This window comes from Callithrix jacchus, chromosome 2, assembly GCF_049354715.1.
Source record: "Callithrix jacchus isolate 240 chromosome 2, calJac240_pri, whole genome shotgun sequence".
In the NCBI taxonomy this organism is placed as follows: Eukaryota; Metazoa; Chordata; class Mammalia; order Primates; family Cebidae; genus Callithrix; species Callithrix jacchus.
This window is the reverse complement of record NC_133503.1, coordinates 14,116,618-14,144,040: the sequence shown is the minus strand read 5'-3', so window position 1 is coordinate 14,144,040 and position 27,423 is coordinate 14,116,618. Positions and strand designations below refer to the sequence as shown.

Sequence of the window (27,423 nt, the reverse complement as noted above, 5' to 3'; positions counted from 1 at the left end):
GTTTCGGGTTTCCCGAGAAGAGAGGCCGGCGTTCGGCTGGCGGCTAGCCGGGACTAGCGGAGCGGTGGGACTCCGCGCTCGATTGGCCGGTCCTGGACAGGCGCTTGGGCCGGCGCGGGCTCCGGGCGCTCCCGGCATCCCTCGGGTGGCGGCGGCGGTGGCGGCGGAGACGGCGGAGGAGGCGAGGCGAAAGAGGAGCGTGTGCGGCGGAGCCGGCAGCTGGGCCGGCAGCGGGTAGAGGCGAGAAGACGGCAGGAGACCTAGGGGGAACCGGGCCGGTGGGGCCGCCGTCGCCACCATGCAGGAAATCATCGCCAGCGTGGACCACATCAAGTTCGACTTGGAGATCGCGGTGGAGCAGCAACTCGGGGCGCAGCCGCTGCCCTTCCCGGGCATGGACAGTGAGCGCGGGGCTCAGGCGGGAGGGCGAGAGCTACTCGGACCCAGGACTCCTTCGCCACGGTCTTGAGACGACCCCCCCACACCCCCGCCTCCTCTGGATCCTGGGACCCCTCCCCTTTGGTCCCGGGACTCCTCCCACTAGGTCTTGAGAGTTCCTCCCACCTCCTCCGGGTCCTGGGACCCTCCCCTTTAGTCCCTCCTCTGTGGTTTCGGGACTCTTCCCACTCTATCCTGAGACCTCTTCTGGATGCCGGGACCCTCACCCTTGGTTTTAGGACTCCTGAATCCCAGGCCCCCATTTCCACCGTCTGGGGACCCCTTTTCCCCTCACTTGGACTCAGGAGTTCACTGCGTCGGATTTGGCCTCATGCGGCGGCGGTTCAGAGGTAATCTGTAGGAGGGCAGGAATTTGTTCGCTTAATTCTTGAATAAAGGTGGGTTATCCAGGATTGGAACTCTCCCTCAGCACTCTCCCAAATACAGAAGAGTACTAGGGTATCCCACTCCCTACTTCCCGCCCCCCCGCCCCACGTTGAAAGCAAGAGTATCTCTTCTTGCTTTCTTTAAAACGAGGCGTTGGAGGAGGCCTGCTGAGGGAAGGACCACCTCTCTTTAGGAGACCCCAGCTAGACTCTCAGAATCCCCTCTAGGACTCATTCTCTTGGGAGCTCATCCCTAATTTGGGGCCTGTCTCCACTTTTTTCTGGACCTCAACTCTGAGTTATCTATCACACCCAGCAGCTGTATGGACCCTTGGCCTGAATGAACTTCCTTCACTCCTTCCCTTCGTGTGGTGACCCCTGGCTCCCCACCCGCTACTCAGTGGAATATCTTGTACTTTAAAAGAAACTAGTCGTTTTCTTTGTGTCTTCTTTTTTTTTCAAGACAGAGTCTCGCTTTTGTCTCCAGGCTGTAGTGCAGTGGCGCAATCTGGGCTCATTGCAACCTCCGCCTCCCGGGTTCAAGCAATTCTCCTGCCTCAGCCTCCCGAGTAGCTTGGACTACAGGCACGCGCCTCCATGCCCAGCTAATTTTTGTATTTTTTTTAGTAGAGACGGGGATTCACCATGTTGGCCAGGATGGTTTCTATTTCTTGACCTCATGATCCGCCCACCTCGGCCTCCCAAAGTGCTGGGATTACAGGCGTGAGCCACCACTCCTGGCCTTCTTTTCTATCTGGACAAATTTGAAATCTAATGCTATAACCTTAAAGTTTGGGGGCTGGTGGAAGTCACTGAGTTCAATCCAAAGATGGGGAAACTAAGACCCGGGTGGGGTGGGGGAAGGGACTTGCTGATGACCACCACTCAATGGATGGCAGACCTGGGGTCTCCTACAGAGAGGTGGTCCTCCTCAGCAAGCTCTCCAGTGTTCTGTGCTGTCACCTACAACTACCAGTGGGGTCTCCCACCTCTCCCAGCAGCCTCCCTCTCCAGCAGCCTCCCTCTCCTCAGGCAGCCATGCCTTGTCATGCACATGTGACTTCTAAGTCTGTCCTTTCATGTGGTTTTTTTCTTTTTGTTTGTTTGCTTTTGAGATAGGGGCTCCCTCTGTAAGTGTAAGTGCCTTGGTGGCGTAATCACGGCTCAGTGCAGCCTTGACTTCCCAGGCTCCAGCAATCCTCCCACCTCAGCCTGCTAAGTAGCTGGGACCACAGGCATGCACCACCATGCCTGACAGATTTTTTTTGTGTGTATTTTTTAGTAGAGACACTGTTTTGCCATGTTTCCCACGGCTGGCCTAGATATATTTTTTTTTCACTGCCTGCCCCACAAATTTACATGGTGACACTTCTATACAAGATAATTTCACTGGGCAGGGCGTGGTAGCTCACACCTGTAATCCCAGCACTTTGGGAGGCCGAGGTGAGCGGATCACCTGAGATCAGGAGTTTGAGACCAGCCTGGAAAACATGGTGAAACCCCATCTCTACTAAAAATAAGAAAATTAGCTGGGCATGGTGGTGGGTGCCTATAATCCCAGCTACTTGGGAGGCTGAGACAGGAGAATTGTTTGAACCCAGGAGGTGGAGGTTGCAGTAAGGCAAGATTGCACTATTGCAGTCCAGCCCAGGCAACGAGTGAAACCCCATCTCAAAAAAAAAAGGTTATTTCTGTGTATTGTACTCCAGCCTTCCTTTCCCCACCCACTCTTAACTCCTTGAAAGGATCTTGGTATACAGGAGGCTCTCAAAGCACTGGGTAATGACTGCCCTCAATATATGTGTCTCATTTCAGGACATGACTAATAAAAGCAGCTTCATCCTTGGTGGGGCTTTGCATGTTTTTGCTACTTTATTTCCTGTACCCTGAACCCTTGGTGGGTCAGAGGTCAGAAGGGCTCCCTCCCACTGTCTTCAGACATAATAGCAATTGTACCTCTTTGTTTCATTCTTCTCCTTTTCTCTCCATTCTACAGAGTCTGGGGCTGCTGTCTGTGAATTCTTTTTAAAAGCTGCCTGCGGCAAAGGTAAGAGACTCCAGGCTCCCTGATGTGCCTCCTGAGGTGCCCTCCCACCTCCTTGTCCCCAGCAGACTTGGAGGCCACCAGGTCTCTGGCTCACATTCCTTTTTGTAGACTAGTGATGTTTGTAGATAAAACCGGTTTGGACAGGCTAGGAAGGTGATGGGATGTTCCACCTGAAACCTAAAACACAGGACTGATCCTGGCTCTCAGGCTGCCTTATCACTTCACATTCCCTGGGGCCACAAGCTGGCCTGTGACATGGAGAGAAGCCCCCAGTACTGAGACATTCAGGAACTTTCTCCAGCTCACAGAGTCAATAGTGGCAGAGCCCAGTGTCTGCACCCAGGCCTTTCTGATTCCACAGTCTCCACAGGCTCATGGTTCTCTGTGGCCTCCCATCAAAGCACCCCATCATAACCCATCTTATGGGGTCTTTTTCTCGCTAACCAGCCTCCAAAACAGACTACACAAGCCAGTCTCTTCGCTGATCCATCAGAAATATCACCAGGAGCCAGGCATGGTGGCTCACACCTGTAATCCTAACACTTTTGGAGGCCAAGGTGGGTGGATCACCTGAGGTCGGGAATTCAAGACCAATCTGGCCAACATGGTGAAACTTTTACTCTAGTAAAAAGTACAAAAACTAGTTGGGTGTGGTGACGCATGTCTGTAATCCCAGCTACTCCGGAGGCTGAGGCAGGAGAATCACTTGAACCCGGGAGGCAGAGGTGGCAGTGAGCTGAGATTGCACCACTGCACTCCAGCCTGGGCGACAGAGCGAGACTCCATCTCAAAAAAAAAAAAAAAAAAAAATTATCACTAGGCAGGATCTTAATATTCCACACGGTCTGGGCATTTTTCTTGCTGTAGAAAAAGTTATTTAGGAAACTTAAATATTAATCAGAAGCTTGAAAAGGGGGAGCAGAGAATCAGAGCAAACGGCTGCTTTTTTGTTTTTTTTGTTATTGAGACAGAGTTTTGCACCTGTTGCCCAGGCTGGAGTGCAATGGCATCATCTCAGCTCACCTCAACCTCTACCTCTTGGGTTCAAGCCGTTCTCCTGCCCCAGCCTCGTGAGTAGCTGGGATTACAGGCATGCCCCACCACGCCCAGCTAATTTAGTAGAGGTGGCATTTCACCATGTTAATCAGGCTGGTCTCAAACTCCTGACCTCAGGTGATCCACCCGCCTAGGCCTCCCAAAGTGCTGGGATTACAGGCATGAGCCACCTCGCTCTGCCCAAAGGGCTGGTTTTAATGAATGGTTTTGGTGAGTTTTGCTTCTATAATGTAGTCATTTACCACTGAGGTAGTAGAGTTTTTGGCAGATCAACCAGGTCAGTCTCACACTGTCCAGTCAGAACATCATTACCTCTACTGGGCTCCTGGTCTTATTCCCATGTCTTTGCTCAGTAATTCTGCCCTTCTGACAAGCCACCTTCTGTTAGCACAGCCATCCCCAACACAGGGATATCTCTCTGTTGACTACTAATATAGTATCCACTAGCCACATGTGTGATATAGCTGGCCTAGAATTAGAACCAGCACAATGCCATTTTAAAATGGGAAAACTGTTTCCATTCTCCTCACAATGACTGCTAGCCATGGCTTCTGTAAACTACTAAGATTACCTTGCAATGCAAAGAGAGGAAAAGCTGCATACTTTCTCTTATGTGTAACTGCCAGAATTGCTGGCCTTTGTTTACCAAAGTAAGCACCCCCAGATAATTCCATCCTGGTGCCAAGCAACTGAAAAATCTGTGGACACCACACCTGCCCAAATAATGTATAAACTAATGTTTACCTTGACCTCTGTAAACCACTTAGGTGGCAATCGGAATGACAGAAGTCCCCTAGCCCTTGGAATGTCTGGAGCCCTCCTCACCCTCATCTCAGCCTAGGAGGTGACTGACAGCTTTCATCCCCATCTCCGCTCCTCACCCCCACTCCCAAGGTGGTTTTGCGGGTATAAAAAGGTCTTGTCACTCTTCTTTCTCTGCCACGGGTTGGAGAGACGTGAGTCCTCCATGGTCGCCGGCAATAAACCCTGCAATTTGGCATACTTTTGTTCTGGTGTTGACTTTCTGTGCTAAGTTCAATGTAACACATGTGGCAAACAAAATTTAAATTAAGTCAAATCACAGTTAAAACTTAAACTCCTCAGACATACTAGTCATGTTTCAAGTGCTCAATAGTCACATGAGGCTGGCAGCTGCCATACTGGACAGCAGAAGTGTAGAACGGCCTCACTCTGGTTGGACCTCCATGGTGGTCCTGCCAGGCCACTTGTTAGAAATCCCACACATTCCCAGAGGCTGGCTCTGTCCCATCAGGTCCTGCCACAGACACCTCCCTCAATGTGTACACATCACATTTCCTCAATTCTGATATTGGTCTTTCTGTTTTTTGAGATGGAGTCTTGCTTTGTTGTCCAGGCTGGAGTGCAATGATCTCAGCTTACTACAACTTCTGCCTCCTGGGTTCAAGTAATTCTCCTGCCTAAGCCTCCCAAGTAGCTGGGATTACAGGTGCACGCCAGCACACCTGGCTAATTTTTTGTATTTTTAGTAGAGACGAGGTTTCACCATGTTGGCCAGGCTGGTCTCTAACTCCTGACTTCCCAGCTTGACCTCCCAGAGTGCTGGGATTACAGGAATGAGCCGTCATGCCTGGCTCCCCAGCTAATTTTTTAATTTTTAATTTGTGTGAGTGTGTGTGTGTGTGTAAAGACAAGGTTTCACTACCATACCCAGGCTAATCTTGAACTTCTGGCTCAAGTGATTCTCTTGGCTTGGCCTCCCAAAGTGCTGGGATTATAGGTATGAGCTACTGCACCCAGCCAAGTTCATCTTAATTCTTGGAAGCCAAGTGGGTACTTTTCACTGGAGACGGAGCCCACCTAGAGTCCGTCTTCTTTAAGCTTTAGGATTTCCAAGACCCGGTTTTCTTTCACTGTCTCTCTTAGGATTTCATGTCTGTGTACCACTGGAATTATTATTTAATCAAATTAAGAAATAGTGTCACCCAGACTGGAGTGCAGTGACGTGATCTCAGCTCACTGCATCTTCTACCTCCTGGGTTCAAGCGATTCTTCTGCCTCAGCCTCCTGAGTAGCTGGGACTACAGGTTCAAGCCACCATTCCTGGCTAATTTTTGTATTTTTAGTAGAAACAGGGTTTTACTATATTGGCCAGGCTGATCTCAAACTCCTGACCTCATGTTCCACCTTCCTCAGCCTCCCAACGTCTTCCCACTTTTTATGCCTCCATCTTACAGTAATATCTGTGAGACCAGGAATCACTATTAAAATGTGAAATGGGCCGGGCGTGGTGGCTCATGCCTGTAATCTCAGCACTTTGGGAGGCCAAGGTGGGCGTATCACGAGGTCAGGAGTTTGAGACCAGCCTGGCCAACATAGTGAAACCCTGTCTTTACTAAAAATACAAAAAATTAGCCGAGTGTGGTGGCAGGCACCTGTAATCCCGGCTACTCGGGAGGCTGAGGCAGGAGAATTGCTTGAACCCAGGAGGTGGAGGTTGCAGTGAGTTGCAGTTACACCATTGCACTTCAGTCCAGGTGACAGTTCAAGACTACAAATCAGAATGAATGAATGAATGACAAAAGTAAAATGTAAAGTGTCTGACCTCTGCCCCCTTCAGGTGATGCTTTCAGGTGGCTCTGGAAGTTAGGAGGTGAAGGTGCCTCAGCTTCTCCAGGCCCTGTCCCTGGGCTCAGGGTGGCCTCTCTCCTGACACCCTGTCCCCATCTTCCTGGCAGGAGGCATGTGTCCATTTCGCCACATCAGTGGCGAGAAGACAGTTGTGTGCAAACACTGGCTGCGAGGCCTATGCAAGAAGGGGGACCAGTGCGAGTTCCTGCATGAATATGACATGACCAAGATGCCAGAGTGCTACTTCTACTCCAAGTTTGGTAAGGCACCTGGAACCCTGGAGGCTCTGCCCAGAAACAAGGCACAAAGAGGTCTGCTGGCTGCTCCGTGCCCCTATGATCGCTGCCTGCTTTTCCCATCTTTCCAGCCTCAGAGGAGAAATTTGGACAGAGCCTGCCAACCTCAGCCAGCTTTTAGGGGGACAGCATGGCTATTCTCTGCTCATCTTCTTTTTGTTTTTAAAGACACTCCTGGGCTCAAGTGATCCACCTGCTTTGGCCTCCCAAAGTGCTGGGATTACAGGCGTGAGTCACCGGGCCTGGCCCTGTGCATCCCTTTAGAGTGCTTCAGGGTTTGGAACACTTTCAAGCACGTGGGACTTGAGGCTAATGAGGGTGACCAGGAAGCAGTGAGTTGTGCACCTGGCTGTATTATGTCCATGGTTGATTTCTGTCCACGTCCACCTTCTCCCAGAAACCCCCTTCTCCCTCCAGCGTGGGCACTGCCTCTCAGGTCCGAGCTGGTTCCTTATCTCAGGAGCCATGATCCTGGGGCCATAATCCTGGTGACATCTCAGCCATCCTAAACAGCCCTTCAGAACAGCAGCCCCAGATGTGTCTTCTGGTAGCAACGGGCTTACCTTGAGCCCTGCTTAGAGAATCCATGACCTCGGCTATCCTGAATAGCCTGTGTGGAGAAGCAGGGGACTGGGTGGAGTCGGCAGGGCTGGCACAGAGCCTGGCAGAGATGTGCTCCCTTCTGGAATGCATCCCCAGATTGCCTGCTCGGGTCTGCACTTTGAGGTTTCGCAGAAAGCAGCTCTGTGGGTCGGCATGAGGCTAGCTCTGGTCCTGTGCAGGGAACCAGGCAGGAGGCTGGAATCCTGCAGTGAGCCCAGGAGTGCAGGGTATGTTTTGTGCTTTCAAAGCACTGCTGTTGGAGGAGACATTAATTATTTCAGCATCTCAACAGGCATGGCCTGCTGGCTTGTTAAAGAGAGCTGTGGCTTGTTTTGTGGAGGTGGCATAAGCTGAGAAGAAACAAGACCCACTCTGTCATTGTCCTACTTATTACATTCCCCCCGACCCCTTGCCCATACTAGCACTGGATGGGGCAGTGGCCTCCCATCTGGTCCCAGAGGCAGCAGCTGGCTCTCCTGGGCAGGGTCTCAAGGCACTGCTGTACAAGTGACCTATGGGTTGCTCCTTCCTTGCTTACAGCCCGGTGCAGGACATACTGTCTGCAGCTTCTGTCACCTGCACCACAGACATTGGGTTGAGGGCCCCCTTTCTAGGCACTGGAGGGACAAACTTGAAGAGGTCCTTGCCCTGTGAAGTCTTCACTCTTACGGTCCAGGAAAAAAGGTAGCCAATGAGCCAGTGAAACAAACAGAAAAGAGAATTGCTTATGACAGAGAAGAGAATTTTTTTTTTTTTCTGAAGGAAAGAAACTGTGATCAGAAGCTCTTTGAAGCAGAGTGGCCGAGGATGAGGGGATTCCTGAGCTGGGAGTGGAAGGTTGAAAAGGGGCTGGTCCTGTTGCAGGGGGACCCGTGTGGCTGGGGGTGGCAGAGGCTGAGTCTGCGGAGGGGCTTGGGAAGGAGTTTGCATTTCTTCTGGATTCTGAGCACAGTTTTTAATGTGGATTGGAGGTGGTGAGCCTGGAGGTGATAGCTACCCAGGAAGGTGGTTCTCAGTGCTGGTGGCCCCTGAGGCCCACTGCTTCAGAGAGGGGCAGGTCCACAAGTGCCTCCCCCTACCCTTGTCCCAGCTCTTAGATGTGAAGAGCCAATCAGAATGGAAATTCCTGGTCTCAGTGGGTGCATTTCTGTCACAGCCCTGGTGTACAGAAAGCTGCGGCTCTGAGACAGTCTGCCCTGGCTCCCAGGGCTCATCAGGCCAAAACTGGACACCAGAACCTCTTTTCCTTGGATGAATCCAAGGTGGGCCTGGCACTGGCTCTCCCAGGTGGCCTCACGTCCAGGTTTCCCTGCAGGCGAGTGCAGCAACAAGGAGTGCCCCTTCCTACACATCGACCCTGAGTCCAAGATCAAGGACTGCCCTTGGTATGACCGCGGCTTCTGCAAGCACGGTAGGTGCCAGGATGGGCTGAGCCTCTGGCAAGAAGCCAATCCTCCATTCTCTGCCCACACACTGTGGAGGCTGCCAGTTAGCCTATCTAGCACATCTCCCCCTACCTGTCTCAGCAAAACCTGACATTCTGTAGCTAGTGAGGCTTTCTCACACCCCTCATCTCCCTTGAATCTCTCAAGCATGCTGAGTGGGTGGTGGTCCACCTGCATTTTTCATAAGTAGACCAGTGTTGAGAGGTGAAGTCCCTGTCCACCGTCTTCCATGAATGGGGGACAGCCAGCGTGCTCCAGCTCTCTAACTGGTAGAGGGGACATCTGAGTGACCAGATGTTTGGCTCTGTAGGTCCCCTGTGCAGGCACCGGCACACACGGAGAGTCATCTGTGTGAATTACCTCGTGGGATTCTGCCCGGAGGGCCCCTCATGTAAATTCATGCAGTGAGTAGCCAGCCACTCTGCCCTCTACCCACGCTTCTGGCTCAGGCCCCGCTACCCTCTGTATCTTCCCTGGGCCAACTAGGCTTTGGTCACTGGGTGATGTCAGTACTAGGACCAAGGGTGGGGGCAAGAGATGGGGAAGGTATCCCTGCTACGGCCACCAGTGCTCCCTGAGCCCAGAGGTGGCTCTGCCTGGACCAGCAGCTGGCCTTTCTTGGGTAATCTAATGGAAGCTGTGGGACAGAGACACACTTGTAGTTTTGCATATCATTTAGGGAATTTAGAGACTTCCAGTTAGGAACCTGTGCCCTAAAGGAAGGAAACTAGAATTTTAGGGCTTTCTATGTGGAGACTCAGGAAATACTGAGCTTGGGGTTTCATGTAGAATAAGCAGTCATGCAACAGTGAGGGTGGGAGAGAATGCACCCATTTCACATAGGAGCACACCGAGGCTCAGGGCTGGGTCCCTGACCAGGGGCACATGGTGGCATGTGGTCAAAGGCAAGTCTGTGAGCCTCCAAGGATGGGTTTTAATTCTTGCTCTGTGGGGTTAGCACCCCTCTTGCGGGTCCAGTATCTTGTCCCTGGAGCCCAGTGCCCATCTATCACTTTGGTTGTGGACCTGGGCTTCTGCCTGGGGTGGCACTGGGGCTGCAGGAAAGCCTCCTTGCCCCCTGGCCGCCCCACCCACACTGCTCAACCTGCAGCAGGATAACAGTCTTTGGGCCTGTGAGGACACTGGTCCCTGCTTCTCACTGCAGGGAAGTGGCCGGTGCTGTTACTAGGTCTCACTCCCTCGATGAGAGTGCAGGCACCTGCAGGTGGTCTAGGGATTCCTACTTGTGGGCGGACTGTCACCAAGTGATGGGAGGAGGGGCTGTCACTGGAGTAAGACCCGGCGGGGAAGGGGGCACGTACCAGCACAGCTTTGTCATTTCCGAGCAGCACTGGCTGTGAGTCTCCCAGCTTGGTGTGGGCAGAGCTAGGTCTGAGCCCAGGCAAGGTAGTTCTGTTCTCCCTGCCACTCGTGTGGCCTCCCAGAGCTGAGTGCCAGCCCCACCCCATCCCTGCAGCTTCTGTCACCTTGTGCTGGGGCAGCTGAGTGATTTTCCTGGGGCTGGAATTTAAGAGCATGGTCTGACTTCTCTCTTCTCATTCCTCACCCCTAACTCCTTCTCTTATTCTCATCCCCTCCGGCTGCTGGTGACCAGCCCTCGATTTGAACTGCCCATGGGAACCACCGAGCAGCCCCCACTGCCACAGCAGACACAGCCTCCGGCAAAGGTACCGTACCCGGCCCTCCTCGGCCCGTGTAGGAAGTGCCTTTTCTACAGCAAGAACCTCAGTGCCCCCCAGGTGTGTGGTCTGCCTTAGACCTCACTGGAAAACTTAAGAGAGAAGGGGAGTCTCCCAAGTTCCCACAGAAGTTAGGAGCAAAGCCATGTGTATCTCCCTCGAGATACAGATGGCCTTTTCACCCCAGAACCTCAGCAAGGCCAAGTGCAGCAGCAGACATGGTTCAGGCACCGTGCAACTGGCCACCTGTTGTGAGATGGGGCTACTTGGTTCAGCGGTGTCTGCCCCAGGGGCTGACATGGAGGATGGCCTGGACACTGGGCACTGTGTCTGCTGCTCTTGCTCCTGGGTCAGACCCTTCGTTTTGCAAATAGGGAAACTGAGACTCTTAGAGGGAGGGACTTGTCTGAGGTGACACCACTGGGCAAGAGCAGGTGTGGCAGCAGAACTGACCACTCTGGCCAGCACCACCCCTGCTCCTGTGGAGTGGAGGCTGAGAGAAGGGGCAAGGACAGGACTGCAGGCCCAGCTGGCTAGAGTTTTCTAGATAAGGGGCCCCACAGCCAAGCAGCTGGTCTGTCCCTTCAAATACGAGGAGAGAGGGCAATGCCATAGACACATGGGGTCCACAGCAGCCCCTCAACGCCAAGGGCACCCCGAGTTTGGTTTATGGGAGTCAGGGGTTGGGCTGAGAGGAAGGGCTGGCATCAAGGCAGAGCTAGCATCAGGCAGGGTCCCCAACAGGACCACCAAGCCCACCCACCCCCCTGAGCCCAAAGTCTCACCTCCTCCCCTGCCGGGCTCTCGGCTGACCAGCCCTGCTCGGTGCTAGAGGCTGAACAGCCAGGAGAGGATGTAGCTGTGTGGAGGTGCCAATCATAATGAACTCTTGATGGGGAAAGCCGGGAATTCCAGGTGTAGGTGCAGCCGTGCCAACCTGGGGGTTTCCTAGCTCTGGTTCTGCACTTACGGGCCAGAGCCAGGATCCCATATGGTCGGGAGGAGGCCCTGCTATGGAATCCCTACCCCAGAAGCTGCTGCCCTCCTCCTGGTGGGGCTCCCTAGAGGAGGATCCTCTCAGCCCAAGAACGCAGCTCAGCGTGTCAGGCTCCAACTGTTTTTCTGTGACTTGCTCGCCGTGTAGGCTGCTAAACATCTGGCTGAACCAAGCGTTCATCCTGACCTGAAGCTAGAACCTCAGAAACCAAAGTAAGGCCTGATCATGCTTTTGTCCCACTGCCCCAGAGACCTCCTCTTGTCTCTTCAATGTTTTGTTTTCTATTTTATTTTTCGTTTTTGTGTGTCTGCATGGTGTTTTTCGGGCAGTGGCTCCTGCCATCATCACCAGATGTTTCTCTGCCGCCCACTCTCCTGAGTTGGGCCGTCGTGGAAGCCCTTCTTCCTGCCGTTCATGCGGGACAAGTCCCGCCCTCTTTTTTCCTGTCCCCATTGGTAGTCTGCGTGCACATGTTTTCCACAGTAAAACCGTGTTGTATAACTCTTTCCAGCAAAGTAACAATCCGCCATTACAAAGGTCGTCCTCCTTGATCCAGTTAACGAGTCAGAACTCTTCTCCCAATCAGCAGAGAACCCCGCAGGTCATCGGGGTCATGCAGAGTCAAAACAGCAGTGCGGGCAACCGGGGACCCCGGCCACTGGAGCAGGTCACCTGTTACAAGGTGAGTCCTGGGCCTGGGGGACGGGCTGGGGTCTTCCCCATGTTTGGCAAAACGAGAAAAATGAAAACATTCATTTTTGCTGATTGTAAGCATAAAGTTAGTCTAGTTACCATCCACTATGGTGGGCTAGAGATTGTCCTATTTCCCACCACACGGCACGGAGGCCAGGTAAAGGATGGTGAGAACGCCTGCCCAATGAATGGACAGGGCCTGCAGGCAGGTGAGGTAAGCCCCCAAGAGGCTGTAAACAAAACGGAAACACTGATCCAGGGAAGGGAGAGGCCTTGGAGCTACTGGCTGTCCTGGGGGCATCCTCAGATCCTGCAGGACACAGCAAGGGAACGGGACACTGGGTTACAGCACCCTGTCCCCGTCCCCTCCCCCAGTACCTAAAATGGGACACTCAGGAAGGGTGAGCTTAAAGAAACCTCCTCGAAAACGGTCCTGTTCACCCCTGGCTCTGTGGGGAGGGGGGAAAGGGGAGGGAAATCTGTTTTGGTTTTTTTTATCACCCAGGCTGGAGTACAGTGGCATGATCTCGGCTCACTACAATCTCTGCCTCCTGGGTTCAAGCGATTCTCCTGCCTTAGCCTCCTGAGTAGCTGGGTTATAGGCACCCGCCATCATGCCCAGCTAATTTTTATATTTTTGTACAGACAAGGTTTCACCATGTTGGCCAGGCTGGTCTTGACCTCCTGACCTCAGGTGGTCTGCCTGCCTCAGCCTCCCAGAGTGCTAGGATTACAGGAGTGAGCCACCGTACTCCGCCAGGGGAGAGAAATCTCTTGATAGTTTTGACGTTACTCATGGGCCCTTACATGAGTCTTGGCCTGTATTCACATCCTTGGTTAAGGCTGGAAACTTACGAGTATGAGTTTTCTAATCCAAAATTGCCCCAGGATTGGTGTGCCTCTGGTACCTGGCAGGAGCAACCCCCATTACTCTGTGAGGAATATGTTCTCAACCCAAGGCACACAGAATTCCTACAGCTGGAGTTCTGAAGAATGAGTCCAGATTAAAAATCACAAAATACGCTGGGTGTGGTGGCACATGCCCATAGTCCTGGCTATTGGGGAGGCTGAGGTGGGAGGATTGCTTGGGCCCAGGTCAAGCCTGCAGTGAGCTATGACTGCACCACTGCACACCAGCCTGGGCAACAGAGTGAGACTCTTGTCTCAACAACAAAAAAAAGCATGGAAGGGAGAGCTGTGTGCAGAGCAGACTTGGCTGTCATCTTGCTGCCCTCCCAGCCTGTTCAGCAGGGCTGCCTCTGTGCAGCAAGTGCCCCTAAGTCCTGGAGCCTTATGAAGGTAGGGCTGGGGCCTTAATGCCTCTGGTCCATAGCCTTTCAGCCGGTTAATGTCAGAGACACCTCATGTGGGTCCTGGACTCCCCAGGGTCATCTGTGGGGCCCAACAGATGTGCCAGATGCTGTGAGCAGGGTATATGGTCCCTCCTGTGGCCATCATGTTAGCCCTACAGCCTATCAGCAGCTGCTTGGCCCCTCATCCACACAGAGTCACACCTGCAAATCAGAGAAAGTTGAAAACACAGGGACTGCAGGGCCAGGGAATAGAAGTGGTAAGAGTGCCGGCTGATTGGGCAGAGCCCCTCAGGGCAGCAGGGACTTCGGGGGCTGGTGTTAGCACAGAGTCAGTGCCCCCATCTGCCTCCTGACCATTGGGTTCAGTGCTCAAGGCTGCTGTTAAAGGAGTAACAAGAGTAAAGAGAAGCTACAGTAGGGCCTGGATAATCAGGTCTGGGATGAGGCAGGGTCAGAGCTGGATTTGTCAGGTGGCTCTGCAGGCTCCCCTTACCGAAATAAGCATCATTCCCTCTCTGTGATTCTGTGATCAAAACCTGTCCCCAAGGTAGCTTTGACAGGTGTGTCACAGCCACGAGGGAAGTGTCCTAGCCTCCCCTCCCTTGGGGAGCCAGTGCCAGGGACAGCCCACCCTCTGTCCCTGGCACTGGCTCCCCAAGGGAGGGGAGGCTAGGACACTTCTCACGTTGTTCCCTCCCGTCTCCTGCCAAGGAACCCCAGACCTCAGCTCAGAGGTAAGTGGCTGGCCTGCGGTGCAGAGGCGCTTGGTCCCCAGATGGAGTGGCGCTCAAGTGCCACAGGCTTCTCTTTGTCCTGCCACCCACTTGTGAGTCCCTCCCTAGGCAGGCCCTGCATCCATTCAGGAGAGGTGTGGGCCTAGAAGAGCTCCCTGCGGGGTGCTAGCAGGCCATCTTCTGGTGGCCTCAGTCTCCCTTGCACCTGCTGAGTTGCTGTCTAGTTTCTGCACCACTGCACTTTCCATGCTGAGCTTCCTCACCCACCAATTTGAAAGAAACTGTACCACTGAGAATTTCAGAGTCCTGTCCCAGAGGGACTTTGTGCATGATACATTAGTTGAAAACTGCATTTGAACAGTGTTATTGTCTGTCTCTCCTCTTCCCCCCCCTTCCTGCTGTTCCCAGTGTGGCGAGAAAGGACACTACGCCAACAGATGCACCAAAGGGCACTTGGCCTTTCTCAGTGGACAGTGACAGCAGCTGGAGCAAGCTCTGAGCAGCCTGGGGGCCCCACTGTTGGGAGTGTGCATTTAACTGTTTCATGCGCTTGTTGGCGCAACTGTGGCTTGAGCTGTCCCGCAGGCATGTGGGGTTCATCACTCCGAGGGGCCACGTCTGTTACTTCCGTATCATTTTGCCATACTATTTTTTGAAAAAGGGACATGTGCCCCAGCTGAGTCCCTGCAGTCGACATCATGTTTGGCTAGACATCGATGCCTCCATTCTGGGACTCCCTAAACACCTGCCTTCATCAGGGGGAGGAAGCTGCTGGGGAGGGGCTTGTGCCAGGTAGTTCTGTGTGGCCATGGTCTTTCCCCTCTTAAACACCAGTTCTTGGTGACCCCAGGGGCTGGCAGGTCATTCAAAGCTGTGGCCAGCCCATGCCTGCCTCCTCCCTGCCCTGCTGAATCCTAAAGCTGTGCCTATCAATGTGATTTCAACGAGGGAGCCCTTTGGGGCAAATTCAGGTGCCCCCATTGTCTCAGGCTAGCCCTGGTCCCAGGTGGCAGTGGTTGAGGGGTACAGGGCTCTCAAGTCTGAGGTTGTCTTCTCTGGGCTTCATTTTCTCTTGGTGTACGTGCCTGACAGTGTTTAAGGTGTCCCTTGAGCTGGAGCTGCAGGCCTTTAAATAGACAACCCCTTCAGATCATCTGTGCCTACCTCCTGCCCGTCAAGTGTCTATACTGTCAGACACCTGTGGCATGTGGAGGAGACTGCCCTATCCCTGAGCCTTGAAAATGTGAAACTCACCTGCAACCTGCTGGGCAAGTGGGCCTGTCCATGTTCAACTGCAAGAATAATTTTTATGAAATTGATTAAAGTAGGGGAGGGTGCAGGTGTAAAAAAAAAAAAATTGATTAAAGCTTGTTTTTTATGCCATGTCTCATTACTTAAGGGTCTCATGCCAAGCCTCTCGTGCCAGCTACAGTTACAGCCTGGTTTTCTTATTATCCCTTCCAAGAAATGTCAGTCTCATAAAGGAAGTGCTGCTGCCTGGAAGGCCTTTGTACAGGCAGCTAGTCAGGTCTGGGAGTCTGACCTGTGGAGCCAGCAGGCAGGTCTTCCACCTCAGCTCAGATGTCAAGTGGCACCTATTCCTGGGGCACAGCATCCCATCCCCAATGAGGTTCTGATGAAGGGGAAGAAAGGAGTAGCTGCCATGGACCCTCACCTCTCCCTCACCCCCATCCCACTAAGCCTCCTGCTAGAGAAGCCTCAGCCGAGGGCCACACTCCTTGCAGCCTGTGCATCGGCACTGCCTGAGGTGTCTCCACAGTGCTGGGTCACCACCCTGTAGCCCTTGATGCCCCAGGGTGATGCAGAAACACAGGATGAGAAGACATTTTGGCCATCCAAAAATCCCCTGCCTACAACCACAAGACAGGGTGGGGTGTGGCATTCTTAGGAAGGCAGGACTTTGTGTTATACCATAAAGGACTGGGACAGTTGACTAAAGGCCAGAGTCTACCAATGCGTCCACCCACAGGACAGACTTCAGCATTGTTGATGTGGGAAAAGTATGGATGACATCCTACCCTGTAGAGCACTGGGACACAATCCCAGTGGTAGCCTGGGGAGTCCACAAAGGCCTTCACGGGTCAACGCCCTGTAAAGACAACCTCCCCTACCTTGTGCCACAGGAGCCCCTGGAGCATGGGACAATGGCTATGGCAGGCAGGCAGGCAGCACACATACCAGTCATCTTTTATTTGGAGGTTAATTCCATTAGGATACGAAAGGATTCAGCAATAATCGAGACTGTGTTCCTTATGGAGGGGCTCAAGCCAAGAAGGTCGTGCAGGGGAGTGCAGAGCTTGTCTTCTTCAGTGGTACTTGCGTCGCCGCTCATGCTCTGAAGTCAGGAAGGCAAGATGGTGAGCATCTTAAAAGGTTATGGTGAAGGCACAGGATGACAGGGACGAGAACAGCAGGCTTGAGATCACACAAAGCCTGCCTTAGAATTCCCTTCAGAGATGACCCAGGACCTGTCTGCCGGTGTCTCTGCAGAATCTGCAGACCCAGGGGCACAAAGACACCACAGGAGCCAACCTGCCACCTGGCCAGCCGCTTTCTTTCCAGAGGGAACACCCTCTCAGACAAAGAGCCCCACGGAACCTGTCCTTCAGAGGCAGCACCGCCCTGGTGCAGCAGAATAGGAGTGAGGTAGGGATGGGGACAAATAGCCTAGTCAGAGGCCACCACTGATACTTTCCACCAGTTTCCCACCAGACAAGCTCCTCATGAGGCTCAAAGCCAGAACAGTCATAGTTTTCTGGGATGCGAGATTATACCACTCATTTCTCTTTCTGCATTGGCTACTAAGAAGACCGAGCCAAATTTTCACAGAGCCTGCTGTATTTTAAAGAATGCTTCTAAGTATTTTCTTTACCGTGGCTTCATCTTGTTTTTCCTGTGTTCTCTTTGTCACAATTTTCTCACTTCAAACACTATCCCATATACTGTACTTTGCTACGTCCCTCCAATTCTTTTAGGTGAAAATGTAAGTAAGGAACTTTGTAACTGTCTGTCAGCCTTGGAAGAAGGTGAGCTGCTGTACCTAATGAAATGAGTCACCACCACCCTTTCATGGTAAACTGAAGGCAAGACGCTCCAGAGACACTCACTGAGCTCCTTGTAGGAAAAGGTGTAGTTGAAGACCACGTAGCATGCCAGCACCATGGTAATCCCCGCGATGCTGCCCTTCTTCACGTTGATATATTTGTTATAGTACCGGTAGTAACCTGCAAATGCAAGAGGCACTCACTGCTCCGCGGGGCCTCACAACTGAGTGAAACTGAGTGTACAGCTGAGTCTAGCTAGTGTTCAGGGACCTGTCAGGCTCTGGCTGTTTAAGCCCCTCGCCCTGCATTTTCGCTGATAAAGGCGAAAAGCACCAATGCCAGTAGGGTTTCTGATCACTGTAGCCTGAACTATAAGCACATACCAGCTCCTGAACTAGGCCCACCTGGATCCCTCCTCTCTCCTTTGGCCTTTATCTTGTAACCTCTTGAGTAGCTGGCACTACAGGCATGTACCACCACACCTGGCTAATTTTTCTTTGTGTTTTTTTATAGAGATGGGGGTCTCTCCATATTGCCTAGGCTGGTCTCAAACTCAACTCAAGCGATTCTCCCCGCTCAGCCTCCCAAAGTGTTGGGATTACAATCCTGAGTCACCGGACCTGGCCAAAACAGGCCATTTCAAATATTTGTCCTGGAAGTTCTGGCAGGGAGGTGAGCATCATACTATAGACTAATGCTCACTATGGTTCCAACTCATTTTCCTCTTTAAGAAGTTTTAGAAGTTCTTTAAGACAGAGGCAGACGTACTGATTCCAGCAACAGAAAGCATTTTCTTGGCTGCAGTATCTCAGAACCAGCCTTTGAAAGGCCCAGTCAACCAGGGAGGTCCAAGGCCTAGCCACCCCTCCCCTCCTCTACATAACTTACTGCTCTCAGACAACAAGGCCTTCATCACCCAAATTAATTCGTGGCAAAAAGAGACCTTAAGACTCAGAGCTTTGCTTTCGTTTACACACATCACAAGACTCTGACCTCTTCGAAACGCTCCCACAATGCCACTAGGGCTGAAGTCCCGCATCAAGATCCAGCTTGGCAGCTCTCCTAGTTTGACCTCCAGAAGTTTCTTGTCCTTCAATGGTACTGAAAGGGAAGAGTGAGAAAAAAAACACTGAATAATCTCCCAATAACATAAATGGCATCCTTTCGTGTCACTATTTCAACTAGGCAATAAAGGTGCATAATGTAATTACACAGAGGCTGCACATAAATAATATTAGGAATACATCACATCAAGCCCACTATTTTAAGTCTGAGTCTATATAATAGCAGAACTGCTGGGCGCGGTGGCTCAAGCCTGTAATCCCAGCACTTTGGAAGGCCGAGGCAGGTGGATCACGAGGTCAAGAGATCGAGACCATCCTGGTCAACATGGTGAAACCCTGTCTCTACTAAAAATACAAAAAAATTTAGCTGGATATGGTGGCGCATGCCTGTAATCCCAGCTACTCAGGAGGCTGAGGCAGGAGAATTGCCTGAACCCAGGAGGTGGAGGGTGCGGTGAGCCAAGATCTCGCCATTGCACTCCAGCTTGGCAAACGAGCAAAACTCCGTCTGGAAAAAAAAAAAAAAAAAATAGCAGAACTGCTGCAGGGACAGCTTTATTAAACAACAGGACATCTGAGTAATGGCTTGCTGGGAATAACTACAGAAAAGGGTCTCAAAGAAAGCAGTGAAGTGGAAGACAGGAAAGATTACTGCAAAGCTATTTTTACTTGACATTATTAGATTATTTCATCTTCAAAACAAGCAGTTCATGCCTTTACCTTTCAGGAGGGGTTGGGGAATAGACTCAGAAAGGTTGGGGAACGTGGCCAAGGTCATACATACAGCATGGGGGCAGGACTGGCCCCCATGTCCCTGGAGCCAATGTGAGGGTGGCCTGTCCAACCCCGGGGACCTGTGTTTGGAGAACGTACAAGAGGGGATGTGGGAGGAGAGCGGTGTGACAGTGCCCTCAAGAGTCTCACTCACACTGGATGCACTTGTTTACTGGGGAAGGGCCTCAAATTGCACCTGGGTTCACACAGCTGCTACCCTCCCCAAAGGGGCCAGAATGAGCAAGTTCAATGAAAGAAACCCAAGGAATCTCCACCTCCAGCATCCTGGGACCACAGAGACCAACAATTTCCAGAAGTAAAAATTAGAGAGAACACATTCCGGGAAGTCAAATGACTTAGGAAAAGCACTCCAAATGACTGAATGGACCCAGACCATATTCCAAAGGGAGACTGTGAACAAGGAATCTGAAGGATTCCTGGCTGAGGCTGCACTGTCCTTACATCTGGGCCCAGGAGGAGACTATGGAGGGCCAGGGAGTGGTTGGGCCTGTAGGCGTCCAGGAGATGCACCTAAGGGAGGAATGGTCTCCCCTGTTCTCCCTGCAAAGATTGATTTATTTTATTTTATTTGAGACAGAATCTCACTCTGTGGTCCATGAGGGAGTGCAGTGATGCGATCTGGGCTCACTGCAACCTCCACCTCCTGGGTTCAAGCAATTCTCTGCCTCAGCCTCCCAAGTAGCTGGGACTACAGGCAGGCACCACCACACCCAGCTAATTTTTGTATTTTTAGTAGAGACGGGGTTTCACCATCTTGGCCAGGCTGGTCTTGAACTCCTGACCTGGTGATCCACCCACCTCGGCCTCCCAAAGTGCTTCAATTACAGGTGTCAGCCACTATGCCCAGCTTTTTTATTTTAAGAGACAGGGTCTCACCCATTACCCAGGCTGGAGTGCAGTGGTTATTCACAGTTGTGATCATAGCTCCCTGCGGCCTCACTGAGCCTCCTGGACTCAAGTGATCCTCCTGCCTCAACCTCCTGAATAGTGGGGACTATAGGTGTGAACCACCACATCCTGCTAAAGATCAGTTTTTTGATGGTTTTTTTTTTTTTTTTTTTTTTGAGACGGAGTCTTGCTCTGTTGCCCAGACTGGAGTGCAGTGGCGTAATCTCAGCTAACTGCAACCTCCATCTCCAGTATTCAAGCGATTCTCCTGCCTCAGCCTCCGGAGTAGCTGGGACTATAGGCGCACACCACTATGCCTGGCCAATTTTTATAATTTTAGTACAGATGTGCTTTTTTTTTTTTTGAGATAGAGTTTTGCTCTTATTACCCAGGCTGGAGTGGAATGGCGCAATCTTGGCTCACCACAGCCTCCGCCTCCTGGGTTCAGGCAATTCTCCTGCCTCAGCCTCCTGAGTAGCTGGGATTACAGGCATGCACCACCATGCCCAGCTAATTTTTTGTATTTTTAGTAGAGACAGGGTTTCACCACGTTGACCAGGATGGTCTCGATCTCTTGACCTCGTGATCCATCCGCCTTGGCCTCCCAAAGTGCTGGGATTACAGGCGTGAGCCACCGCACCCGGCCCTGCTTTTTTTTTTTTTTTGAGACTGAGTTTCGCTCTTGTTGCCCAGGCTGGAGTGCAATGGTGTCATCTCGGCTTGCTGCAACCTCCACCTCCTGGTTCAAGCGATTCTTCTGCCTCAGCCTCTGGAGTAGCTGGGATTATAATCAAGCATGTACTACCACACCCAGCTAATTTTGTATTTTTAGTAGAGATGGGGTTTCTCCATGTTGGTCAGGCTGGTCTCGAACTCCTGATCTCAGGTGATCTGCCCGCCTTGGCCTCCCAAAGTGTTCAGATTACAGGTGTGAGCCACCGCGCCTGGCCTAAGACAGGGTTTTACTATGTTGGCCAGACTGGTCTTGAATATCTGACCTTGTGATCCACCCACCTTGGCCTCCCAAACTGCTGGGATTACAGGCGTGAGCCACCACACCTGGCCAAGATCAGTTTTAAAAACCTTTTAGCAGGTGTCCTATTGAGGGCAAAGAGTCAAGAACCACTATACCTTCTCAAAGATAACAACAAGAGGAGCCAGATTAAAACATTCCAAGGTTTTGTCTCCATTTAGGGATCAAAGGAAAGACTAAGGCTCTGTCAGGACCAGCCTCGAGAGTCCACTGCTGGAGGCTGGCTGCTGTGGCTCACACATGTAATCCCAGCACTTTGGGAGGCCAAGGTGGGCGGATCACCTGAGGTCAGGAGTTTGAGACTAGCCTGTCCAACATGGTAAAACTGCACCATGAGATCACGCCACTGCAACTGCCCAGGCTGGAATGCTGTGGCGCAATCTCCACTCACTGCAACCTCCACCTCCAGGATTCAAGCCATTCTCCTGCCTTAGCCTCCTGAGTAGCTGGGACTACAGGCATGCACCACCACACCCAGCTAATTTTCGAATTTTTAGTAGAGATGGGATTTCACCATGTTGGCCAGGCTGGTCTCAAACTCCTGACCTCAAGCAATCTGCCCGCCTTAACCTCCCAAAGTACTGGGATTACAGGCATGAGCCACCACGCCAGGCCAGAAAAGTAACCTTTGATCCAGTGAAGCCATTTTTTTTCACATTCACACAAACTATGCAGACATTCTACATCTCATGACCATGTTCAGGGGCTGGAATGGTGCCTGGCACATCACAGGAGAAAAAAGCAAACAATTTACAACTTGTTTTTCTCCCTACTTTATCTCTGTATTATGAAGACAAGAGTGTTTCCTTAAAACTAACACATTTACAAGCACAGAAAAACACACATTATCCTTAAGGAAAGCCAAGTTCAGCAATATCACAAAACTCCAAGGGACCGCCCAGTTCATCAAAGATCCATCTATACTTATTCCACGAATTTCTTTTAAAGGAAGGCAGAGGAAGGCCTCAGTCCTTGGTTGCCCTACTGGAGCTCCCACCCTCACCCTACACACACCCACTCCTCTGCAGCACTGAAGCTTCCACCTGCAATCACTGGCTCACATAAAGAGACCAGTAGAGTTCAGACACAGAGCGGACCCTTGGGTCAAGTTTCTCGGTTTAGTGCCACTTTGTAGGTGTGTGCTCTTGGGCAATGTACTACTCCTTCTCAGTTTCCTCCTTTGTAAAATCCTTGGTACTTGGCCCTAGGTACTATGTAAGTGAGAACTATTCCTACCTTTCTGCCTGATTATGAGCTACCTGAAGGTAGGCATATCCCCACCACTTCTTGGCACATGACAGACTCTCAGTAATGGTTGTAGAACAACTACAGATCCTTGAGAGGAAGCATATTCTTCACTGCTATGAAGCCACGCAGAAATGGCAAGTCTCTCCTGAGTGCTAAATGTAACCTAGGGTTTGTTCAGAGAATAAAGATTTCAGGCTTTGCAGGCCACATAAGGTCTCCATAGCATAGTCTATCTTTTTCTAAAACAATCTTTTTAAAAACAGAAAACCAGCCCAATGCAGTGGCTCACACCTGTAATCCCAGCACTTTGGGAGACTGAGATGGGAGGATGGCTTGAGGCCAGGAGTTTGAGAATCCATCTCTAAAATAAATAAATAAAATAAAATAAAAACAAAAAACCATTCTGGGCCCGGCGTGGTGGCTCACGCCTATAATCCCAGCACTTTGGGAGGCTGAGGCGGGTAGATCACCTGAAGTCAGGAGTTCGACACCAGCCTGGCCAACATAGTGAAATTCCTTCCCTACTAAAAATACAAAAAGCTGGGCATGGTGGCAGATGCCTAAAATCTAAGCTACTCAGGAGGCTGAGACAGGCGAATCCCTTGAACCTGGGAGGCAGAGGCTGCAGTGAGCTGAGATTGTGTTATTGCACTCCAGCCTAGGCAACAGAGCGATCTGTCTCCAAAAAAAAAAAAAAGGCCGGGTGCAGTGGCTCAGACCTGTAATCCCAGCACTTTGGTGGGAGACCGAGGTGGGCGGATTATGAGGTCAGGAGTTCAAGACCAGCCTGACCAATATGGTAAAACCTCATCTCTACCAAAAATACAAAAAGAAAATTAGCCAGACGTGGTGGCACATGCCTGTAATCCCAGCTACTCGGGAGGCTGAGGCAGGAGAATTACTTGAACCCGGGAGGCAGAGGTTGCAGTGAGCTGAGATCATGCCACTGCACTGCAGCGTGGGCACAGAGCAAGATTCCGCCTCAAAAACAAACAAACAAAAAAACACATAAAACCAACAACCACCAAAAAAACATTCTGGGCTCATGGCCAGACAAAAGCAGGCCACAGGAAATCCAACTCACTGGCCTGTTTGCCAACCCCTGATCTTATCTACTGCTGTTAATTCCTATTTCCCTCACTTTATTTGCTCATGAAATACTGTCTTTGTACTGTGGTGACAGACACCACCTAAAAGATCACCAATACTTAAGAGACATGGACTCCAATTTCTTCACCTGAGGTGATGCTGAATAGGCCAGGCATGTGACATGACCCTGCACAGAGGTCACAATGTAAAGGCTGGGATGACCAGCTCATACCAACTGAGTACTCACGGTGGGCCGGGCAGTGTTTCAAGTGTCTTTCATATACTACTAAATCGATTAATCCTTAGTCCAGAGCTCTTCACTATAGCCCAATGCTTAGACAAAATCTCAAGCCCTAATGTTCGCTTTTCACAGGTTGTCTCCTTAACACAACTACCGTGGATGATGAATATTCTTATGCCCATTTTACTGAGGGGAAAACAGTCTCCTTCTCATCTTTTCTGATCCTCTCTTCATTTCTCCAGGCTGAGATTAAGAATACAGAGGCCAGGTGCAGTGGCTCACGACTGTAATCCCAGCATTTTGGGAGGCCAAGTCGAGTGAATCACTTGAGATCAGGAGTTTGAGACCAGTCTGGCCGATGTAGCAAAACTCCATCTCTACTAAAAATACAAAGAATTAGCCAGCATGGTAATGTGTGCCTATAATCCCAGATACTCGGGAGGCTGAGGCAGGAAACTCGCTTGAACTCGGGAGGTGGAAGTTGCAGTGAGCTAAGATCATGTCACTGCACTCCAGCCTGGGTGACAGAGCTAGACTCTGTCTCAAAAAAAAAAAAAGAATACAGAAACTGGGCTGGGTGGGCACAGTGGCTCACACCTATAATCCCAGCACTTTGGGAGGCCAAAGTGGGCAGATACTTGAGGTCAGGAGTTCGAGACCAGGTTGGCAAACATCTCCACTAAAAATACAAAAATTAGCAGAGCATGGTGGCTGGCACCTGTAATCCCAGCTACTCTGGAGGCTGAGGCTGGAGAATTGCTTGAACCTAGTAGGCCAAGGATGCGGTAAGTGAGATCCCACCATTGCACTCCAGCCTGGGTGACAAAAGCAAAATTCCATCTCAAAAAAAAAAAAACACACAAGGCCGGGCGCGGTGGCTCACACCTGTAATCCCAGCACTTTGGAAGGCCGAGGCGGGTGGATCACGAAGTCAAGAGATCGAAACCATCCTGGTCAACATGGTGAAACCCCGTCTCTACTAAAAATACAAAAAATTAGCTGGGCATGGTGGCACGTTCCTGTAGTCCCAGCTACTCAGGAGGCTGAGGCAGGAGAATTGCCTGAACCAAGGAAGCGGAGGTTGCGGTGAGGCGAGATCACACCATTGCACTCCAGCCTGGGTACCAAGAGCAAAACTCCGTCTCAAAAAAAGACAAAAACAGAAACTGGGGTAAGACATACATGGGTTAACCCAACTCTGCCACTATCCGGCTGTGTGACCTCAGAGAGGCCACATCACATCCCAAACCATTATTTTCCTCATCTGTAAAAAGGGATTGACTTTCTCAACAAGGACTCGCTGACAAGGCTACTATGGAGCATCCAGGACTAAAACATGGTTTAGCCCTATTCAAAAACAAACAAAAATTATCAGTGTGCACAGGTAGATGATTGCAGCGATTTACACGTGTGTCACTGAAAAGCCTGCTGATCATAAGGCTGTCTTAGAGAATAAAGCTCATTTACCACGAAGCCTCAGGTTTGAATACCAGCTCAGCTCTCTCACCAGTTGTGACCTTGAACAGGTCACCTCACCTCTCTGAACCTATGCAACAAATATGCATCGAACCTTACATGGTATCAGGCACTGTCCTAGTCCTGAGCTCTTCCTGGAGCTTCATCTGAGCGTCAGCTTTGGAAAGAAGGGCAGAAGGTGCGCATAGCATTCAAGTGCAAAGCGCCTGGGAAGCAGCGGGAGAGGCAAGCGGCTATCTCCTAGCGGAAAAAGGGACAGCGGCCCAAGGCGGCGCATTCCCAGGCCCAGAATTGCCCAGCTGCCTTCACCCTCCACGCTTAACCCGGTTGGCGCGGGCGCTGGGCAGCAGGAAAAAGCGAGGCTGGGCGGGCGGAGGGGGGGGGGGGCAGCAGAGGACCCTAAGGTAAAGGTCTAGCGCGCCTTGAGGTCGTGGCGAAGTCCCTGAGCGAAGGGCAGGCAGCTCCGCAGCTTCCTCCTCTCCTAGTGTGGCCGTGGACCCTGGGCCCTGACTCCTGTTTCCACCGCGGCGTCCAAAGAGCCCTACCCGACGCCAGACACTCACCGACTGACGCCATCTTGGAGTACTGGTGTCCGCTGCGCCAGGCCGCGCGAGGACTGCTGGGTAGGAAACGCACGCCCCATCGGGAGCGGAGAGCAGAGGCTCACGGGAAGCAAGTCACAACTGCGAATACTCGGGCTGCTTACTAGAGGGCCAGGAAGCGAAGGGAGAGGTTTCTGGAAAGCAAAAACCTGAGGGTCCTGCAGTTAGAGGGAGAGGGCGCCTCAGCCTGGGTTCCCTACTTAAAAGGTGGGAAGAGGCCGTGCTGGGACTACAGGCGTGCAGGAGCACGCCAGCCTAATTTTTGTATTTTTAGTAGAGACAGGGCTTCACCATGTTGGGTAGGCTGGTCTCTAACTCCTGGCCTCAAGTGGTCTGCCTGCCTCGGCCTCCCAAAGTGCTGGGATTACAGCTGTGAGCCACCGCACCCAGCCTATTTTTTTATTTTTTATTTTTTGACACAGTCTCGCTCTGTCACCAGGTGCCAGGCTGGAGTGCAGTGGCATGATCTCGGCTCACTGCAACCTCCGCCATCCGTGTTCAAGCAATTCTCCTGCCTCAGCCTCCCGGGTAGCTGGGACTACAGGCGCGCGCCACCACGCCCAGCTAATTTTTTTTGTATTTTTATTAGAAACAGGGTTTCACCATGTTGGCCAGGATGGTTTCGATCTCTAGACCTCATGATCTGCCCGCCTCAGCCTCCCAAAGTGCTGGAATTACAGGCTTGAGCTACCGCACCCGGCCTTATTCATTTTTACTTTTCAGACAGAGTCTCACTCTGTCGCCCAGACTGTAGTGCAGTGGCACCATCAGAGCTCACTGCAACCTCTACCTCCAGGGTTCAAGAGAACCTTCCACCTCAGCCTCCCTAGTAGCTGAGGCTACAATCGCGAGCCACCATGCCTGGCTCATTTTTGTATTTTTAGTAGAGACGGGGTTTCCTCATGTTGGCCAAGCTGGTCTCGAACTCCTGACTTCAAATGATCCACCCACCTTGGCCTCCCAAAGTACTGGCATTACAGGGTTGAGCCACCACGCCCGGCCTCATGATCCCTATTTTAACGTTAATGCTGGTCAGTTGTTGTGTCTAAACCACAAAAGGGAGGAGATATGAGCCATGTCCAACTTCCACTCCAGTCATGGCCAGGAACTCAGTTTCTTTTTTCTTTTTTGAGACAGAGTCTCGCTCTGTCGCCAGGACAGAGTGCAGTGGTGCAATCTCGGCTCACTCCAGCATGGGTGACAAGGTGAGCCCCTTCCCCATGCCCACACCGGACAGTCACGGGGATGCAGGAGCCGACGGAGCCCAGGATCTGTACACTGGGAGCCTAGGATGTGATTGTACATATAAATGCCGAGGTTTTAGTTAATGAACTGGGGTTGTTTCAGGGAAGGTGGGGGTAGGTTGGAGGGAACAGGAGCAGATAATTCCAGATATACTTTTTTTTTTTTTTTTTTTAATTTAAGAGACGGAGTCTCACTCTGTCTCCCAGGCTGGAGTATGGAGTGCAATGGAGAGATCTCAGCATTGCAACCTTTGCCTCCCGGGTTCAAGTGATTCTCCTGCCTCAGCCTCCCGAGTAGCTGGGATTTCAGGTGCCCACCACGATGCCCGGCTAATTTTTGTATTTTTAGTAGAGACGGGG

The 27,423-nt window shown here is 51.6% G+C and overlaps 2 protein-coding genes across 7 annotated transcripts; one reads left to right on the top strand and one right to left on the bottom strand.

The window, feature by feature from the left end:
• Positions 1 to 133: 133 nt before the first annotated feature.
• CPSF4 (cleavage and polyadenylation specific factor 4) lies at positions 134 to 15,696 on the top strand. Of its 6 annotated transcripts, none has more exons than XM_035282391.3 (8): positions 134 to 401; positions 2,821 to 2,871; positions 6,645 to 6,797; positions 8,752 to 8,847; positions 9,192 to 9,285; positions 10,497 to 10,569; positions 12,168 to 12,260; positions 14,727 to 15,696. In XM_035282391.3, exons 1-8 carry the CDS (start codon positions 299 to 301, stop codon positions 14,793 to 14,795), a joined length of 732 nt encoding a protein of 243 aa, XP_035138282.1. In that variant the 5' UTR covers positions 134 to 298; the 3' UTR covers positions 14,796 to 15,696. The 6 variants fall into 6 exon arrangements, with proteins under 6 accessions (XP_035138282.1, XP_035138273.1, XP_035138246.1 ...); XM_035282382.3 differs by having other exon boundaries at positions 12,165 to 12,260; XM_035282355.3 differs by having other exon boundaries at positions 12,090 to 12,260.
• An 807-nt stretch (positions 15,697 to 16,503) lies between these two features.
• Positions 16,504 to 25,819, bottom strand: ATP5MF (ATP synthase membrane subunit f). The gene is made up of 4 exons (XM_035282441.3): positions 25,781 to 25,819; positions 18,377 to 18,484; positions 17,447 to 17,563; positions 16,504 to 16,674 (listed from the first exon to the last, which is right to left on the bottom strand). Exons 1-4 carry the CDS (start codon positions 25,791 to 25,793, stop codon positions 16,646 to 16,648), a joined length of 267 nt encoding a protein of 88 aa, XP_035138332.1. The 5' UTR covers positions 25,794 to 25,819; the 3' UTR covers positions 16,504 to 16,645.
• Between the last annotated feature and the right edge of the window lie 1,604 nt (positions 25,820 to 27,423).

Excerpts from the sequence above, each read along its gene's own strand:
- ATP5MF (XM_035282441.3), bottom strand. Across the intron at positions 17,564-18,376 it reads TGTGGGAGCGTTTCGAAGAG|GTTACTACCGGTACTATAAC; the intron begins GTCAGAGTCTTG and ends TTGCATTTGCAG. Across the intron at positions 16,675-17,446 it reads CTTTTCCTACAAGGAGCTCA|AGCATGAGCGGCGACGCAAG; the intron begins GTGAGTGTCTCT and ends TCCTGACTTCAG.
- CPSF4 (XM_035282403.3), top strand. The coding sequence starts at position 650 with ATGCCGGGACCCTCACCCTTGGTTTTAGGACTCCTGAATCCCAGGCCC. Across the intron at positions 2,872-6,644 it reads AAAAGCTGCCTGCGGCAAAG|GAGGCATGTGTCCATTTCGC; the intron begins GTAAGAGACTCC and ends TCTTCCTGGCAG. Across the intron at positions 10,570-12,089 it reads AGACACAGCCTCCGGCAAAG|CAAAGTAACAATCCGCCATT; the intron begins GTACCGTACCCG and ends AACTCTTTCCAG.